This window comes from Spodoptera frugiperda, chromosome 3 (assembly GCF_023101765.2).
Source record: "Spodoptera frugiperda isolate SF20-4 chromosome 3, AGI-APGP_CSIRO_Sfru_2.0, whole genome shotgun sequence".
Lineage (NCBI taxonomy): Eukaryota > Metazoa > Arthropoda > Insecta > Lepidoptera > Noctuidae > Spodoptera > Spodoptera frugiperda.
Window position 1 is genome coordinate 9545551 of NC_064214.1, and position 21404 is coordinate 9566954.

Below are 21404 nucleotides of genomic sequence, written 5' to 3' on the forward strand. Positions count from 1 at the left end.
GTAATAATTGTAAGCTTAAAAATTATAAAAACCGAAAATTTACAAAGTTCATACAATTTTTAATCAAAATTGTATACTCTAATAACAGAATCAGAAACGCAGCACAGTACCTACAAACTCACCTCTATTTGTACCCCCGCTTAAATTTACCTTCGTACCTATCTAGTATTTTAGGTAGGCACCGAGCCATGTAATGAGAGCAACACGTTTCCTTTACCAACCAATTTGTTCCGCCACCTGTGCCCGGGTATCCCATACATGTCGCGTTTAATCTTAAGATTAAACTGTAAGATGTAAACAAAGTCGTGTTCACACGAACGCTTCTAGTTTCGACAGGGAAGAGCTTCTCTTGTGGTGTGTTGTTAGAGTAGGTGATTAAGGTATTTGTGTTGTTAGTTAAAGGTAGTTTGGTTTTATGTTTGAAAATTGAAAGGTTTTGCTTTTAAATATTATAAAAAAACTCAACCTTTACTTGGGTCGTAAAAAATATAAGTAAACGTGTACATGCATGATTCCATTTTAAATAAGTTAACTATATAACAATCTGTAGATAAACCAATAGTAATAAATTAAAACAATTTAAACGTTTGGTTTATATTTTTAAACAAAAATATTCTTAAAAGGTAAGGCCTTACCTTTATCAAAATCCCTGGACTGGGGTTTCTTCAGCAGTACAGGTTCGTGGTCCTCTCTTCTCCACGTGATCTTTGGAGGCGGATGACCAGTTGCCTTGCAGGTCAACGTCGCGTTCTCCAACTCTTGGACTGACACGTCTCCTGAAGTCTCGTCACTCATGATGTCTGGCGGTACTGTGGACAATACGATAGAGGTTATTAAATACTTTGCTTCGGGAAATTTTGGATTGGAATTCCTGGGTTTCTTGAGAACATAGGATCAGCATTAAATCTTAAATCATGGCAAATTCGTAGCTTTAATAATATTACCAGAAAATAGTTAGTGTAGAAAATGTATTGCTTGGATCCAAAATGAGCCTAATTTAGTAAAACTAGGTGAGTTAGAGCAGATTCCATGTCTGTAAGACAGTTATAAAGCCTACTACTAACATTTGTAACATTACTTTTTAAAAAGAAAGTAATAAAATTCCAAGTAACATACTTGTATAATTCAAGAGAGGAACAAAGTATTGGAAAATTAACCTAGACTATTGTTACAAAATGTAGTTATCTAGCCGAATGTTGTTAGAATACAATGCTAAGGTCTAGTTGGAAAAATGTCCAGAAGAAAGATTGTCCTGAATAATGTATCGTATACAACGTAGCAGTACAGGTAACTGTATAATTTATTCGGGACATATCTCGTTTTTAGTGCCTCGTTAATCTAGTGGTCGACTACTGAACACGGTATCTATTTGGCAAGAATGTGTTGGGTTTTCGTTTTCAAATGTTCTAGTTATATAGTCTGTATCTCTTTTATTGTACCTATTTTGTAAGGGGGAAAACATCATCCAATTACTTCTCTTTAACCAATTAATTCTCTCGTCTTGGGCGAGGCGAGAGGGAGTGTCAAACTCTTACTGACTAAAAACTATCCCGTTCCTACTCCTGCTTTTTGAACCGGAACTCCGGTAAACTGGCTAGGTAATCCAAAGCTCCGGTTATTGTACCTATAACGTTGCCATTTATTATGTTCAAAAGACACAGTTTCTGAAGGAAGAAAATATGTTTCCCTTCAAAGATCCCAAGGTGTTAAACCATTTCAAAGACTAAAAAGTTCTCCACAAACTCCCTTCAGAAACACGAACCGCCAAGTTAGGCATTTATACTTATAAACCGGATCGTAACACCTTCAGAACTTAAACATAAATAATGTACGTTATTACCTAAAACAAAAACTGGACCTATAAAAACGTACGCACGATCCACCACAAGAGGCTGGCAATTTTTAACGCGAAAACTTTTTGTGCCACTGCCGCGGGTAAAACCACGTCAGAGGGGTGAAAAAAAGGTGAAGAGGGGGGTGAAAAAAGGTGAATTTTCACAATATTGTTGTGATTTATCGTGGTGCGAGCGTTCTAGAAACTTTCGGCACTTCAACCGTTTTCGTTCGACGCCGCCGATTTGCATTTAAGCGAGACTAAAAATTTTCTAAGTTCGTCGTTTTTTGGTCTCGAGTCTTTGTGAATATCGTATATTCTTTTGTTATGGCTGTTGTTGGGTTTAATAAAATGATTGCTTGTATTTTATTTAGTTCTACTTGGAGACGTTTTTATAAGACTTCTTTCTGTTAAAAGTTATTGATGTGATAAATAATGTCTGCTTTTGTTTGACAAACCTATAAAGCCAGTCGCTTTCACTCAATACAATACAATTAAAAATAACTTGACCTAGTAACGAAACCGAATAAATAATTCCATTAATTTCCGAACCAAAATTATCAGGAATAATTCATAGCCACCATTAATTAGTTTTTAAAAACCGATTCTGTTTCTAATTATGAAAAAGGTGGGCAAGAAAGTTCTACCAATATATTTTTAATTAATCAATCTGACCTGATTCTGGGTAGCGTGACTAAATAAGGATATTCTGCACGCCTTAGTAATTTATATGCCAGTTACTAATGGATATAATATATCAGAAATTTAAAAAGGCTTGAAAGTTGCAGATTTATTGTATTAAGACGTAAGCTTGTTATGCACTGGAAATTTCCATTTTGAAGTGTTTAAGCAACGACACTTGTGTGATGTGGTAGTTTATCGATTTTGTTTTTAGTCTTCAGTAAGGTATAGTTAAGTTAATGACCAATAAAAACACAAAAATTACAATAATCTGCTTTCCCTATGTTAAAATAGGTATCCTTTTCGATTTTAAACCTTTCTCTCTCGTTCTCTCTCCTTTCTATATTTTTCCAAGCTAAAGTACTTGTGTTACTAGTAAAATAATTACAAATCAGATTCCAAAGCTTTTTGTTCAGACAACTATCAAAAACAAGGTTCATACCGCACCAATCAGAGGTGTTTATACATATGACATCCTCTTCTAATCTGCTAATACAATATCTATGCACCTACACTTGAATACAATACACGATTTGACTTTCAGTTTGAGTTACCTTGATGAACCTAAATGCGTCAAAATAGCTAGAACCACTTACAAAGTGCCATCGAGTAAAAAAAAAGTACACATTACAATAAACCGTAACAACACATACTTAAAGTCCTTTTTGAAGTAAAATCATCGATTGTACAGTTATTTCCGTAACTGTCGTGTTGCAGTGACCGGTCAATAGCATGTTTACGTATTCTGCACTATTTTTATACCTTCACCGTATTTATATTGTAGGACGGCAACGAGTCATATGAAACAAAAGGTTTTGTGGGTCTATTTTAATGTGACTAACACGATTCTGGTTTTGTTATTGATGAGACTAGAAATGTAATATTTTTTGAGATAAGTATGGTAAATAATCTTCATTCAAATTATGTTTCTAAGAGGTGAAGTTTTTAGTCTGAGTTGCAAAAATTATTGATCAATGTTCATATTTCTTATGATCAGAACGATTTTTTTATGGTATAAGCCTGTAAACGAGTTGACTTATCACTTGATGGTAAGCAATCACCGCCCATGGACGCCCGAAACACCAGAGGCGTTACAAGTGCCTTGCCGGCCTTTTGGACATTAGGAATTTAAGGGTTGTTAGAAAATCGGGGATGGGGAAGCCCATTTCCAATACGGGAAGATTTTCTGTGATTATGTGGGGAGGAATTGTCATACAACGAAAAACAAAGCAAGCGTTGTTTCACGTCGGTTTTCTGTGAGGCCGTGGAACTACTCCAGTTGAGCCGGTCCATTAGTACCAAAGCATGGCTCTCCCACACTTAACCATAACAGTCAATAAACGAAATACGCAACATTTATACACAAGACAAAGACTTAGACTCAATTTCCTCAAGTTAGACAAAGAAAGAGCGGGACAAAGATATTATTAGGTCGATAAACAGTCTAACATTATGGACATCCCCTACAAAATATGTCTACATTATCTGACTGGGACGACCTACAATTTTGGTCCAAATTATTCAAATGTCCTATTATTTATTAGTTAACCTTGTACTAGGATTTATATAATTAATTTCACTTCGTTGGGTTACTATTTACTAGGAATTCATTATGGGATTTAAACCTTTGATTCGTTTAGTGTCTAGGTGCTATAGAGATCAAAAGTCGAGTATTTCTATCACTTTGTAGAATATAGAATATAATTATATGCGAGACGAAAATTTAGTTTGAAAAATATATTACTTGTGCTTTTCTGTATACCTACATATACACAATTATGTCAAACCATGATTATTGACGGCTTTTATATTAGTTGATAAAGGTAAAGAACAATTTTATTATAACTTACGTGAGACATACTAAATTAATTATTATGTTATCGGCTTACACACACTAATCGCCGCGTTGTGTGTTGCGGAATGCTGCTTCTGAATATGAGCCTCTAGCATGGCTTGAAACTAGTCGAGTAACTCTTCAAATAGTTACGTGAATAATTCGATGAAATTTCAAGTCATATTGCATCAATATTGATCTTAGTACAGATTAAAAATCATATTCAACCGTTTTTCAAGGATATATTTTCCCTCAAATCTAACCAACGACAGATTCCCCCATAGTAACTGTCGTTTAAAAACTTAACGTGTCGTTAAAAACGTATTGAAACGTGAAATGGTTATAAGTAACATGCATTTGCAACCGCCAATCAAAACCTGACAGGGACGATCAACGTTTGATCAATGATCCGTGGTTTAAAATTTTGTGTCACTCACCAGTATGGTGACTAAGTTTTATTTGTATTTGAGACTATTTCCAGGTAAATAGATTTTTATTAAAAATATTCGCAATATATGATAAAAGTGGGATATGTTTTAATCTTTACATTTTGTTTATATGGACTGATGACCTATTTTTAAACATCACGATTGTTTTATTGCTTTACTAGCTAACCTGGTAAACTTCGTACCGCCTCCAACATTTGTGTTTTTCAGCTTTCAAACCTTCCCTGGACTTCCACAAGTCCTTCAGGACCAAAATTTGCCAAGTCGGTCCAGCGGTTCTCGAGTTTTCGCAAGACTAACAAACGGTAATTCATTTTTATACTTATATCATAAAATGTCAATTAGGTCAGAAAATCTTATCCAAAACTGTTGGTTTGTATAAAGGACTGATGGCAGAAGGTCTATAATGCTCAATTTTGTATTTAAGGTTCCCTTCTAATTCAAATCTAGTTGTGAAATCATTAAGGAATGTAGGGTCTGGTACAATATTCCCAGTTTAAGGATTTGTCGAAATGGTACTGATGGAATTTTCCTTTGTTTAATTTCATTAGGAATGCAATAAATTAACACTGAGCCTTTTTAATGAAACCCGCATAGTGGCATACTTTGACCCTTATAATTTAGGTTTAATTTCACTATCAGGTGACCTCGAATCCCTACAGGCTTAGCATAATTTATTAGTCTTTTAGGAAAAACTATTTTGCATAGTATGTATGATAATGATAATACTTGTGTTAACCTAGTTCTATGTTTAATAAAGACTAACCTATTGATTTAATGAGGACTAAAATTAATAACTTAAAAATAATAAATGAATTAACACAACGTGTCTGAGTGATTAAAATAAATTTCTATACCGCCCCAAATAAAACCGGTAAAAGAAGCATTTAAATCAAAAATAAATTTCACCTTAGCAACTGTTACTTCTACGAAAAACTCCTAAAATATCCTGAAAAAGGCTTCAAAGAATCCCATTTGAAATACTAAATACAAAGGGATTATTTTTTAAAACGATCTATACCAATAAAAATCAATAACAAAAACATACCGGCCGAATTGGCAACCTCCTCTTTTCAAGGAAGTGGGTTAATAATTAGCATAACTATAATCACATTATAAACATCGAAATCTCTCTTGATTAATTTAGCATAACCTGTCCTAATCCCAAGCTTAAACTATGGAAACCCTTCTCTCGTTACTCCCAAATTCGGTTCCCTGAGTGCAAAAACTGGTCGATCAATCATTACGGATTTAACTGTATAGACTGTGGAATTAAACCTTCATTGACACGTGACACGACGGGACAATCTTTTAACTATAATTTATTTAAAAAAACCCAACCATTTTAGTTACATTTGAAAGTTTAATCGAGGTTCAATATTCATTGTAGTATGTCACGTATGAAAAGTTGTAAGTGTTGTGCCGTGAGGAACAGCGTGTTTTAAAACACGATTAAAATTGGACTGAATGTTTATTTGCAATTGAGTGTCGGCTTTTATTTCGATCTGAGTTTAATGGAAATGTTACAAATGTCAATTGGCTTTTGTTTGATTGAATAACAATGTTTGCTGTGTGAAACTGGTTGTTGTCATTTGAATAGTTTTTAATAACTAGAAAAGTAGAAATAGAAAATTATGTAATTCACTGAATCTAATCTATAAAATCGTAGTAGCAACATACGTTTCGAATGTTCTAGTGATAATAAAAAACCATATCATAAAATCAGGACCATTTTATTTGGTCCTTGCGGCAACAAAAGGACCAACACTTCCAAAATTTGGCAACAACAAAACGAAATACATTACAAATAAAAAACAGTACAAAAACTAATCGAACGGCTTGAAGTGCCTTCAATATAGAACAAGTTGGAAATTGGAAATACTGGCGACTTCCCCTCTGAGTCATGCAAAACGGAGGTGCGAATAAAAATAAATTGGTAAACTTTAAGCAAGCTGCGGCCTGCAACTAGTAGTGATGGGAAAAGGGGGAAGTTATCGACATGTTGACGGTGCTTCTTATGTCGATAGAAACTACATGTTTGCTTTTACTTGTATTCTGTTTATTTGTGCATTAAAATTACTGAAGGAAAGGTTTACAAGTATTTTATTCCATTCCATTTCCATTGAAATAATGAATTCAGTGTTTGTCAAATCCAGATAATAAATCTAATCAATTTAATAACTTTAATGTCATGGTTCACAAAGTCGTATGAGTTGTTTCCGAACTTTGAAATCTCTAACTCAAACTTGAATAGAACGTAACATATTTCTACTGAACTTATACATTATTAGGAACACTTAAACAATAGAATTAAAGAAGATTCCGTCGTATTACGAATTCGAATAAAACAGGCATTTCCAATTAATTAAATAGAATACTTTGTAAGTTTCGTTGCTATACTAAAACACAATTTCCCAAAAACCCAAATAACTGAGCCTGAACAAAAAGTAATTATAATTAAAAATGTAATTAAACGTCTTTGTGTTACGTTAAATGAAAGCCCGGTAAAGAATGGCTAACTTTGTATCGATGTAGCCGCCATATTGTTAATAGTGCTGGGAAAGCGAGCAGGTGACTTCAGTTCCTGATCGATTTAATTCACAAGCTACTTTTATTCGTTCATTTAATATTAAATAAATATGGCCGTTCATTCGAAAAGCTAGCAAAATTATGCTTATTTTAAAATTTGTCTTTGTAAACATTAATGATGCTGATTCTTGATAGGTGTGAGATGAAGTTTGAAACGACAGAGTTGAAAATAATTGTATGTATGTATAATTATTGGTATAAACGATTTCATTAATTATTAATTACAGGGTAGTCTCTAGATTTTGGTCCCATTAAAAAGGAATTAAGAAAAGAACGAGTTTATGTTACATTATGTATCAGAAATTACAAATGATATTGAACTAGACTCAAAAAAATATATAGAGAGAGAGATATATATAGAGATATTAAACCTGATACCAAACGGAATACGCTGGTAGTATATTGACCTATATAACATATACCAAAACTCTCTCAGGTTTCAATGATAGTGTAAAGTCATCGGTCTCAGTTACACAGTTATACATATGTATGTATATATTTATGTTATAGAGTAGCACAAGAGTATTTTGAAACTTGAAACTCTAACGAAGTTATATTTGTAAACAAACATTCATAAGAACATTAAATAATATCTGTTTCTGGTATTTATTCTGTAAACTGGTTTAGATATATAATATAGAATGGTTAGGTACAAATACATGACTAATTATAGTATAACACGCACTTTCCACTATCTTACCGCTTAATGATTTCCGCATAATAACAAGCCATTTCCCATCATACTACATACCGTATTGTTACTGAGAAATACAAAAACTGTCTAAGTGCCGAACAAAGCTAGACACCTTCGACCAAAAGTCGAAACTAGTATATAAATAGGTATCCTATTTCTATCAGCCACAAGTTCAGCAACAACTGGGCGACGGACGCAATCACTCGAGTATAACAAATTGATGTCATATCATAACATCAAAGAAACTTCTCCTTTGTGTAAACGTGTTAACAGTAACTTAGTGAGATACAGTAATATTTTTCTAGTATCTTTCTATTAGGGATATTGATGACGTCATTTTTCCTTAAGAGATAAGGAAAAGTGTAAAGTAGGTGTGTTATTTATTGTTAGTTGTATTGTTGGTTATTACTCGAGTACTCGAGGCCATTTCTTGATATTTCGTATTATCGTGTGTATTTTTCTTCTTAAAAGAAGTCTTCAATCTAATAAAGATCTTTAAAATATTAAAGAGTAAGCTATTTTATCATTAGCATAATTTTCTCGACTGTTTTCTAAAAGACACTATTTTTTACCACTCTAAACATCAGGAAAAAGACATAGAAAAATATATTTTCCACATCTCGCCACCCACTTAAACGAATCACACAAATATCACCATCGGTCCTTTTCCCCATGAAAAGACCACTGACAACAAATTGAGTGCAAAATTTGGTCCTCCGATCCTATAAACAGAGCTATACAAAACTCCTTTTCAACCGAAGTTTACTCTATGAAGGAAGAAAACATTCGATTTTCAGCGAATACAAGTTTAGATGGGAAGCAATCTTAAAGTTTTCACACTATTATGTTTCTATATATCAGTGTTATGTACGTCTGTGTCGCCACTTGAGACCAACAGATGGAGTTGTATACAAACTTTATTTATACCTAAGTTACTCGGAAAATGTTTAATGTTGAATTTTATTCCCTCTTTGAGGGGTCGCGTTGTACTTAAGAATTTTTCATTTCAAAATGCAATATGTGCTGGTTATTTGATATGCCATGTAGGATGTTATTATGTAAGAGTTTTGTTGCAGTTTTCATTGATTTTCGTTTGGTCTTTTTGGCTTGGGAGCTGATATTATATTGATAAATACTCGCAACGCAAATCGGATACCTGGCCAACTAATTGAATTTATAAGTTTGAAATCGCTAAACCAGAGCAAACGTGGTGATTAAGGCTCTTATGTCCTCCGTATGAGATAAAGCCTTTGCTCAGCAATAGGTTCATGATTATATGAAAACTTCATGAATTAAGTAATGGTTTCAGTCTAAACTCAAAAGTATTAACATGAAATAAATTATTATGCATAATTTTATTATAACTTTCGTGAGACATACTAAAATGCTGCTTATAAATATGAGCATCTAGCATGGTTTTAAACTAGTCGAGTTCCTCGTCAAACAGTTACGTGAGTAAGACGACTACTTAATTAATCGTATTAATGAAGTATTACGCATTTTCTATAAACTTTGAAGTCAGTAATTTGGCAAAATTACTGACTTCAAAGTTAATAAATTTTTATCATTAAGGTATTAATGATAAAAATTTAAAATGTATGCGAAGAGTGAAAATAACAGTAGGCAATTGTACATAGTAACACATAAGCAGCATTGTCTTCGACGCCAAAGACCAGCAATGCGACATTTTAAGCCCCACGATTGTAACCGTGCGGTAAGTTTTAACAAGTTTCAGAACTTGTCCATTGCCTTCAATAAATATACATTGAACTTTGCACAAAATAAGGTTTTCAACAACTTCAAGGTTTTGTTTTCATCTGAATATTTTATGATTTTATTTTTAGGGCGACTTTTAGGTTTTTTATTTTGTTATTTGTTTACTTCGGAAGAAAAGTTTTTGAAATGTTGATGTTTGTATTGGTTGGTTTGAATAGAATTGTGTGTAAACTGATTATGTTACGCTTTTAATAACTTATGCTTGTGTTTAGACTGTTTTTATTGAGCTTAGCTTATTTATTATCCTCCAAATTACGCAGCGGACTGCTTAGCGGGTTACCGGGGCTCCGACTTGAAAAGCAAGAGCTGGAACGGGGTGGTTTTTAGTTAGTAAGAGTCTGACTCTCCTTTTCATAAGGTGAGAAAAGTCATAGGATTGTTTTCCCTCTTCAAATGAGTCACTTATAATAAAAACTAGTCTAATACAATGCAAGGAACAAATAAAGGTGAACAAAATGTCAAACAAAAACAAAACAATTAACAACCACAATTTTAACCCAAACTAAAACTTTTTCAAGAAAATACCTCAATGAAAAAAAAAATCGGTTTTACTAAAGAAATAATTTGTGTAATAGGGTACCTAGGTCTTGTCTAAAGTCTGCAATTACCTGTACAAATAACTAGACAAGTCTAGACTAGAATAAGATCTAGGTAACTATTTGCTTTGATCTATCACTAAAGTTAGTTTAAAGTGAATATGAAGGTTCATTAACGAAATGACAATAATTTGGAACTCTGTACTGAAATTCAGTAACTTTCTTAATTATTGTATCATTGGATACTTCGTTGATCGTATGGTTGTTGCACAGAGAAATTCAGGTTTGATTTCTGGGTTAAAAACATTTTTTTGATTCTTCTGAACATGATTTTATGTTAATATAGAACAATTCCATATTCAGGGTCGATAGATGATTTGGTGGAATATAAACAACGCCACCGATGGATACCCGCAACACCAGAGGAGTTACAAGTAATTAGTTTAGTAATTGAATTATTATACACAGGTGTGTGTGTGTGTGTGTTTCATCATCAGGGGGCATCAGGGTTTACTCTTAAATACAATTCCGATCAATCGACATTGATAATGTGAAATTTTGTCCACTAATTGCATCTGCATTGCGTGTATATTTAATGAACTAAATAATATTGAGTTTGGTTTTCAAGTTTCGTGCTCTGATAATGCACTTTCAACAGCTAGAAATTGGGGTTGTAAAGTTTTGACATTGTATAATTATTGAGATCCGAAATTGGTTTCAAAAGTAAGCACCCTTTTTTTTTTTTTTTCGGCGTGGAAAATCATCCAATGACTTCTCCCGCCCTGGGCGAGGCGAGAGGGAGTGTCAGACTCTTACTGACTAAAAACCACCCCGTTCCTACTCCTGCGAGCCGGAGCCAGGAGCCCCGGTAAACCATCAGGTAGTCCGCAGCTCCGGATTAGGCATCAGCCCTACTGGGCCCCATCTGTGGTGGTCTGATGGCTCTTTGAGGCGCGCGCAGAACGCGATGCGCCGCACGCACGGGTCTGGTTCTGGTCGGGCGGCGAGCTACCCTTGCTCGCCGTCCGCAGACCCGCACTTACGGTGGCCGGAGATCGATCGCGCGATCCCCGACGCCCGGAGTGTATTCGCGACGGCTGGGGCGTGAAGAGGTTCGTTCTCTCACGCGCCCCGCCTCCTCCTGCATGACTGCTTCGCAGAAGGAGGAGACGGCATCCCAGTCCCCCTCGCTCCGCACCATGGCTTGTATCAGTGCCGGACGCGAGAGGGCGCCGTCGCCGACCACATCCCTGAGGACACGGCGGTGCTCAGCCCACGCAGGGCAGACCGCAAGCGTATGTTCCACCGTGTCCTCCGGGCGGTCTTCGCAGTGATGACACCCGGGCATAAGTAAGCACCCTGGTGTGGAATCTACGACAAATTTCGATTTTTCCATAATGCCTATTATTGGAAACAAGTCTAATAGCTAGTATAATAACTATCGTAAGACATACTACACTAGCTAAAAATCACAGTTTACTCACGTAAATTACAGCTCAACTAATTTCGAATTGCCATTTACCTCAAGTGACCTTGTATTAGTGTTTAAGTCCATTTACTTTCTTTCTGTCCATTTACGTTCTTTAAGTATAAACCACACATAACAATTGTATAATATTTAAATCAGTTTACAATAAATTACGTTTTTCACCGTAAAATAAAGGCATACAAGTAAATACTATTCACAGAGAGCTACAACCAACGTCTCCAGTATCTCAAAGACAAAGACAGTAAAAAACGGTTTGCTAAGCGTCCGTCGTTAGGGTTGTCACAACTTGGAAACCACAAAATATTTTATAGTTTAGGGAAAAAAAATTCAAAGCTTTTTTTGGATGTGGGTGTTTCGAGTGGGTGTGTTTATAAATGGGACAGTTATTAAATACCCAATTTGTGCCTACTTTGGAATTTATTAGGATGTTTAATTGATTGCGATAATATTTTTTTTATGATTATCAACGTGATTTGACAGTCTAGTACCCTCGTAGGAGGGTAATGTCCTACAGTTTGACCTGTATAATATGTACGTATGGATGTTTGTATTTGTGCGCGATTATCTCGCATTTGCCTGAACCGATTTTGATGTGGTTTCTAGCCTTTACCTAACTTAGAAAAAAGCGCGAAGCTTAGGAACGGTAAACAAAATGGAAGGCGGTTTCCTGTTTAAAAACAAGGATTTTTGTTTAGTTGCCACTTGCATGAAAAGGCTTAACACAACATTAGAACTATACTCTTCTTTACTAGTGTGCCAACCCTAGAATGTGATATTCAATTCCAACTAGTGGCAGTCCGCACTAACAAGGTATCGTTTTACACGGTAAACTCGTAAACTCATTCGGTAAACGAGTGTCAGTGCACCGCTCAAATGTTACTCATTGAATGTATTAAACCAACCGAATTTGTCCTTATGTGTCTACGGTTAACTATTTATAATTCTTCTTAATTAAAAAGATATTGATTATAACATTATTATTATATTATATATCTTCACGTCTTTTATGCCCGTAGGGGTAGGCAGAGGTGCACATTATTGTACTGTACAATGTAAACAGACTTTTTACAATTTATGCTCGCAGTGCCCTTTAATTATCGAAGGTGAAGGCTGAGGGCAGATATGAGTGAGGTTACTGGAGGCCCAATTATCCCCCTTCCCAATCCACGATTCCCCAACAACTCTTAAATTCCTAACCCCCAAAAGGCCGGCAATGCACATTTTAATGCCTATGGGGTTTCGGGTGTCCATGAGCGGCGGCGATGGCTTACCATCAGGTGATCCGTCAACTCGTTTACTGGCTTATACCATAAAAAAATGACAAATTGGTGTGTTCCATTCATTTAATGTTGTCCATAGTCAACAGTCATAAGTGATGTCCATGAACTGGACAAAAATATTAGAACCATTCACTCAGATGCCCGACATTAAGGTGAAATGGCCCAAAGTAATATACCGCTTTTTGGATAATCCTTCGAGTAAGCAATGTTGATGTTCCAACCTATGACATGAAATTGGGCATTGTTTATAATGTTTAAATGTGACATGTTTGCTAGGAAAGTGTATTAAGGTGCTTTTAAATGATTTTATTTAGCTTGCCTCCGTTTGTTTGTTTGGATCAATGTAAGTCATTGTAATTTTACTCCCTCCCTGATGACAGGTCTATCTGATATTTAGAACCATAGAATATAATTTATGTTTTACCTTCGTTATCGACATCAAACGAAAGAGCTTGATTGGGAGAATACAGCTTATTAAAACCGATTAATAAAAAAAATATGTTTGTCGATCCGAATTGACTCTGTATGTTTTGTAAAATGTTAACTCCTATCAACGATACTAAAGATTGAGGAGACGCAAAAATAATATTCAACAGCCCGTGTCAGTCCAATGCTGGACATAAGAGGGGTTACCATAATCTCGATCCACACATAATAAAGCAGTTTAAGAGAGAGCTGCCGATATGTTTGACACCTCGTTTCGATTACTTTAAACATAAAGCAAACTCGTACTAAGGCCGGGACTCCACCAAAGCGGAGACGAGACGAGCGGAGAGGAGATGTTTTTTAAACAACCAATAGAATTGAGTTATTGACACGTCTCCTCTCCGCTCAGCTTCAGTGGAGATCGCTGTGCGGAGATGTGTAATATTTGTATGTCGTGATGGAAGCGGAGATGTGAGCTGTGCGCGGACGACGCGCAGTGGAGACGAGAGATGTGAGCGGCGTGCAGTGAGCGATGTCACCCTCCCCCCTCTCGCCCGCTAGCAACCCGCAGAACCCCGCGCGCGTCTACCTTTCGTGTCAGAATGCGTATTGAGCACTCAACGCCCCGCACCCGAGCTGAAAAACATCTCTTCTCGCACAGCACACAGCACACCGCACACATCTCCGCTTTGGTGGAGTCCCGCGAGCTGAAAAACATCTCTTCTCGCACAGCACACAGCACACCGCACACATCTCCGCTTTGGTGGAGTCCCGGCCTAAGGGTCCTAAACCGGGCTCGCTGTCATTGCAGCGGTAAGTCCCCTCTTTGAGGAGTGGCTAGAGAGGCGCCACGGCGTCCTCACCTACCGCCTGACGCAGGTGCTTGCCGGACATGGAAGCTTCGGTAGGTTCCTGTTTCTGATTGGGCGGGAGGAAACGCCCGGGTGTCATCACTGCGAAGACCGCCCGGAGGACACGGTGGAACATACGCTTGCGGTCTGTCCTGCGTGGGCTGAGCACCGCCGTATCCTCAGGGATGTGGTCGGCGACGGCGCCCTCTCGCGTCCGGCACTGATACAAGCCATGGTGCGGAGCGAGGGGGACTGGGATGCCGTCTCCTCCTTCTGCGAAGCAGTCATGCTAGCTAAGGAGGAGGCGGGGCGCGTGAGAGAACGAACCTCTTCACGCCCCAGCCGTCGCGAGAGACACTCCGGGCGTCGAGGATCGCGCGACGATCTCCGGTCACTGTAAGTGCGGGTCTGCGGATGACGAGCAAGGGTAACTCGCCGCCCGAACAGTACCAGACGCGTGCGTACGGCGCGTCGCGTTCTGCGCGCGCCTCAAAGAGCCATCAGACCACCACAGATGGGGCCCAGTAGGGCTGATGCCTAATCCGGAGCTGCGGACAACTTAGCGGGTTTACCGGGGCTCCGGCTCGACGGGCAGGAGTAGGAACGGGGTGGTTTTTAGTCAGTAAGAGTCTGACACTCCCTTTCGCCTCGCCCAAGGCGGGAGAAGTCATTGGATGATTTTCCACCCTAAAAAAAAAAAAAAAGGGTCCTAAACAATAGTTTTCGTTAACACAAAACCCCATTGTAATAAGTTACAAAAACAAAAGAAGAAACACAAATCGGCAACACCGAAAATTTAATCTGCCCGCGCCTCAGGAATCGAACGTTTACCATTCGTTACCGCCTTGTCGGCCCAAGTGACACGGAGGTCCAATAAAGTCGCGAACAAGTACGAAATTGAAAAAGAAATCCCGACCGAGGCATGCAAATACTGAGGGCGAACACGAAATTGCTAAACTCTGACCGGTCTCGTTGGAAACTCTGCCATAAATTAGACAAAAACTTGCGTAATGAAATATGATTTCAATAAGATGTTTTGTGAATTTGTGTGGTGCGTTTGTTTTTTTATTGTTTTTATGGTATATTTAAGTTTAAGTGTGGTTAAATGCATGTTTTGGAGTTGTGTGTGAGAGGTCGCAAGTGCAACTGCCGGACAAGAGATCTCGGGTTCGATTCTCTGTCAGGTTCGGAGTCTGGAATTGTGCCCAGTATATGGCAATAGGCTCACCCCCTATTACATGGGACTTATACACAGATGGTGAAAAGTGGGTATGCATTGAAAAGTGCCGTAATGTGCACCTCCCCTTCGGAGATAAAAGGCGTGTTGTTGCATTGAACTGTACAGTTGGCATGGTAGATGCAATTGGAATTTTAGTCTGAAATTATTGGCACTTTAAGATTTGAATAATGATTAGCAGATTTTTATAACAGTTCTATCTGTTTGGAAAAGACACAACGACACAAATCGCACAAACTAAATTTACAGCCAAACATGGTACAAACTAAATTTACATCTCTTATAATATTATAATCTCAAATACTTTAACAGACTTTTATATCAGAACTTGACAAATAAGGTCCATAAAAAAAAACCAACATGCTAAATATCTCCATTACCAAACACAGGCTTCCTACCAGACGTTTTACACCACTTTATTCCATTAAGCCACCTCACATAAAAGTGTATAGTGCTTAGCGATACCTCACTAGCATGGGCGCGCCCATTTTATTCCATTTCCAGTTTCTGGGACATGTAAGTCCAAGGTGATCGATCGGTGGCAGAGGGCCGCACCACACGGGCGGATTCTGATTTCCGTAGTCTATTATAATTTTAATATGGGCCCCCACTATTATAATGTGTTGACCTAGTGTCATGATTTGAAAAAGGTCGGATGTTATATTTTTTCTGGTTGTGAACAGAATTGGGTTCGTATTTTGGTCTCTGTGAATTTTTTTGGTCATTTATCGCTGATTTCTTTTCGCCATTTTAACACTAATAGTGGTTATTGTTGCAGTATTATTTCTAGGTACCTCACGTTTGACATTAAACCAGTAATAACTGAATATCAAGTCAAGTACTGGAAGGCTTCCAAATTATCATACTACCAAACCAACATTAAACTGTCTTTCGGAAGTTAAGTAGTTTCCTCATCTATAATTTACCCCATTTTCAAGGTTTGTGCCCAGTGTAAATTATTATAATTAATAAATAATTGTAGATAGGTACTTATCGTTCATTTAGTTCAGGGTCAAAAATTGTTTACAATTTATCTGTGTACGGAAGTGTTTAAATTTAAATTGAATTTGTAACTTTCTACTGTTTTGCTATTTTTAAAAACCTTACCTCACTCTGGGATTTTCTGCTGTACCGTGGATGCGTTTACAAATATACAAATTATTCTCATACACATGACACCTAAACCCGGGACAACTATTTGAGGATCACACAAAGAGTTTCTCCGACCGAGAATCGAACCCGCTACACGTTACGTGACAACCGGTTACCCAGTCACCGCACCATTCGTGCCGTCGAAGTCTTTAAAAAGCATGTAGTGTATTTGTGCTCTCTCTATCTCTCTATCTATGTGTATAGGAATATTCCTATCTAACTTGACACTGACTGACTAAAGTATCAGATGACTAAGCAGGGGTGTACAAGTTGTAGTTTTATTTTATTGTAACAACATCTTTAAGAGTCTTGATTGACCATCGGATTTAGAAAATCGTCTTTGATATTCTAGTAAACCTGGATCCTACTTTTAACTCTTCAAATTGTCCGCTGTGTAGTAAGTAACACTCAAAACTATATAAACTATACTAATAGCATGATATATGGCTCATGTTAATCATTATCATCATCATAATATGATAATTATGATTATGAAAGCTACGTACATAAGATTACAAAAATCATCCAGTTTAGAATATTTATCCAGCTGAGGTAAACTACCTAGCATGTTTACATATCAAAGCTATATACATAAGATCACAAAAAACCTCCAGTGTAGAATGTTTATTAAGATATGCGGACTACCTAGCAGGTTTACCGGGGCTATGGCTCATAAAGCATGAGTCAGAATGGGGTGCTTTTTAGTCAATAAGGGTCTGATACTTCCTCTCGCCTCGGCCTAGGCGAAAAAAGTCATTGAATGATTTTCCACAAACAAAAAAAGCGTAGAACATTTAAAATCCTTTACACAACCAAACTTCCAACGAGTAATTTAACCCCACGAAGAAGCTATAATCCCATAAAACCTACCTCGTACGGAACTGCACCACACGCTATCCAAGAAGCCACACCTGTCACTTAAACTGAGTGACCTATATATTCAAGACGTTTCTAATCTATTCTTAGGCGGATTAAGTAGGTTTAGGCACGGTCGCCGCCTAATACCAGCCGCGCACTGGATAAGCCTCCCTATCCATCACTTTGAATAGATAAAAAGACCCGTTTAAGTTGTTAACCTTACGTTAATTGGTTGATCTATGCTGGAATTAGGGGTGAAATGTTAAGTTTGCGGCTTTTGAATGTCACGTTTTTGTGTCCTTCCTTACATGGTAGTATGAAATTTACAAAATGCCATATTATTTTCTTGACAAAAGATTACGTGCACGTTCCCCAACGAGACGAAACGATCAGGTGAAAGACTCGTCCTCAAACACGTACAAACACGGTTTTAAGAGACAAGCTAGATAGAAGCCGCTGGAAGTAGATCATCTCCTCCAGATGCAATTCTGATGCTGACCACAATCCTCAGAGTAGAGAGTGAGAGAGACTTAGGAAGAAGAAACAGAAGTTATATCACTAGCTCTGTCTAACAAGGATCTTCCAATAATCCAAGCAAGATCTTCCAATCACTCGATCAACCGGATAGAACGATTCAAAAAAGCTTTTGGCCACGAGGCGCTCCCTCACGCGCCCACGTTGATTTAGTTTAAATTGACATAGGCTTAAGTTTATTAAATAACATCAACTGTATATTGAAATATTTTATGCTAGACTGTAAGATACGTCCATGGGCAGTTACCTCACACAAAATAAATTGAAAAACAAACTTCTAAATGTTCTAAATTGAAAAAAAAACTTCTAAAAATTCTAAATGAAAACTAACTTTACTCTTCAAACTTAAAGTTTAAATTTCTTTAACTTAATCACTTTACGAAAAGGAGTCACCATAAAATAAAATCAAATCAAATTCGCAGTGTCGCGGAGTTATAAGAGCCGAGACCTAACAGCAAAAGGTTGACAGGTGACGAATGGGTTGTCAGCCCTCGTTCACCAACGGCAACCAACTGAATCTAGATAGGGAATTTATCTCACCACATTAGAAGGAAAAGGGTTAAGTTTAATACTGGTATGTCTTGGCATTTTCATTATTGTTGACTTTGATATTTTTCGTCACAAATCGTGTTAACTATTAACGCTATTTAGTAATCGAAACAATGTAACCAAGAATTGTATTGTGAATATGATTCAAAAAGAGTATCTTGGAGTTTCTTGCTCGTTCTTCTCCATAGGAATCTACACTTTGGAGCAAATAGCTTCACTAGAGGACTGACTGATAGACAGCCATTTTTAATATTATTATATTTACTTTAATGGTCAAAAGTGCCTTTCTTGTTTATTTGACCTAAATAATTTTGACTCTGACATTATTTGAAGTGAAGTGTGAACATAGAGGTAATACTTTCTGACTCAGATTCCTATAAGTAACAGTACGTACATAACAATAACGTTTAACGTTTTTTTTAGTTTTCAGTAAGGTTTCCATTTATAAACAATGTTTAGTCAACAACATTATCCTTCCCTATTTTTCTAGCCGTTAAGAATAGCCAGGCATGGACCGAAACAAATAATATTGTACATTTTAAAAACTTGTATCAAATACAGCGTTGTTAAGAGACTTTAAAGTTAGTTATTCCAAAAACTTAGCCCTGTGCTTCTCTTGAGAATGAAAACGTCTCATAATTTGAGCAGGGTATCTACACAAATCCTAATTTATCGATAGCCTAAAGTATTGGCAAAATGAATTAATGTGGCACTGAAGTAGGTGTTTGAAAATTTACTAAGAATATAAGATAGGAGCAGAATAGAAGTTCCTAAAATGGATTTTGTGGTATTCTGATAAAGTTACTGGTTTTAGGACTGAGTCTGTTATAAGTACATCATATTCCAATAAAGTAGTTTCATCTTATAGTACAATGAAACTAAAGTAAAACTAAATACATGAAAGTTTGGCGAATTGAATAGACTTTGCGTGAAGATAGACAGATAAGTCTAAATAATACGTGGAAAACTATACGAATTTTCTTAATATCAACCCGACGGTATAACCTCTAGAAAATTACACACCTCTTTGTAGATTTTTTAAGTGTTCTTTATCGCCTCCTTTTTATTTAAGGCAATTAAAATCCATCAAACCTTCTCCTAAGTTTGAAAAGTATTACGCTGAAAACCGCATCAAAATCCGTTCCGCCAAACGCGAGATAATTGCGCACAAACATACATACAGAACAAACTATTAAACTCCTTTTTGAAGTTAGTTTAAAAAAAAACTTATACTACTGATTACTGCTTACCGTAAACATCAATACACCCAATCTGCCACTTCATATTGGGCTGCGTATTGATCTGGCACATGTAGCAGCCACGGTCCTCTGCCCTCAGAGGTCTGATCCTCAGCTGCCAGGTTCTTGGCGCATCCATGTGTACTGAGTACCTGGCACTCAAGACTGCTCTGTCGTGCATCGTGAGGACTGTCTGGTCTTCTGCTCTTAACCAGCCTACCTGGAAAAGAAGGAAGAGTTTAGATCTTATTTAGGAACGAAGAAAATATCCTACGTCTTCATGGAAATGGCGATTTATATTTCTTTAAGGATTTTACAAAAAAATCCCAATCAAGCTTACGATCTGCTAGATTAAAAACATTTATCGAGTTTCATATTATACTATTCCAGATATGTAGCAATAATATCTCATACCATAAAGGTATGCTTTTTTACTTTGATCCAAAAGTAAGCTTCTCTGACTCTTGCTGCCGACTCCCTCCAGTGAATACAGCGCGATGGCAAACTAAAAGCTTAATAACGCAAGTTGTGCACATTGAGTGAGGGCCGAGTTTAAAGTAGGCCTTATTAAACTATAAAGTAACATCGCATCATATCAACAGTCTATAAGTGGCCACTGCTGACCAAAAGCCTCTTCTTACATGGAGAAGGTTTGAGCATTAATCACCACGCTTACTCAATGCAGGCTGACGATTTTAAACTTATAATTACAAATTATAAGCTCAGGTTTCCTCACGATTATTTCCTTCATCTTTTATTACTGGGGTCTAATAATTTTAACTATTATGGAAGAAGTCACATTGGTATTTGCCGTTAGTAGGCTTCGAACCCTCATGCATGGGAAACGTCTTAAAACTCCAGGCTACTACGACCTTAAGGTTATAAGTAAGACTATTTTTATAATACAGGTCGTCAGTCGTCCATTACCAGTTACAACATTCCGAAATCACAGAGTTCCTAAATAGATATTAAGCACTGAATAATAACTTTTGAGTTCAGTCAAAATGTTTGTTGGTTCAACTGTGTTTATGCTGAAATATAGAAGCGTTTCCTCCCAAAGTAATTTATACTAGAATAATTTTAATGCCAAGGTTAGTTTTAAACTTTTTGGTCTAAATAAAGGTTTACGGGAGATTAATTTTGGGACTATGTTGCTAACCTGTACCGTTAGTATGAATTTGCTTTACGTTTCACGACAACAGCGCGTTCGATGCTCTGATTGGCCGGTTCGAATAAACTACCCAATCTGTACCCTTAGTTTTTTGAGATTCGGGAGTCGGTCTGCTAAATTATTACTTGCCAGACTGACAGTATTTCCAATATGGACGATTTGTAATTAGTACTTAAACGTTGCATCGATATATTAAGTCTCAAAAATGTCTTCATTCGTATTAACACGG

The 21404-nt window shown here is 36.9% G+C and overlaps 1 protein-coding gene across 5 annotated transcripts in view; it reads right to left on the minus strand.

The window, feature by feature from the left end:
• LOC118274055 (limbic system-associated membrane protein-like) overlaps nucleotides 1–21404 on the minus strand; it is a 66173-nt gene that overhangs the window by 21309 nt on the left and 23460 nt on the right. For all 5 annotated transcript variants that reach the window (XM_050705078.1, XM_050705076.1, XM_050705075.1 and 2 more), the window contains exons 4-5: nucleotides 20017–20224; nucleotides 636–809 (exon numbers count right to left, since the gene is read on the minus strand). In XM_050705078.1, coding sequence (XP_050561035.1) covers nucleotides 636–809; nucleotides 20017–20224 — 382 coding nt within the window. The remainder of the gene's footprint in view (nucleotides 1–635; nucleotides 810–20016; nucleotides 20225–21404) is intronic.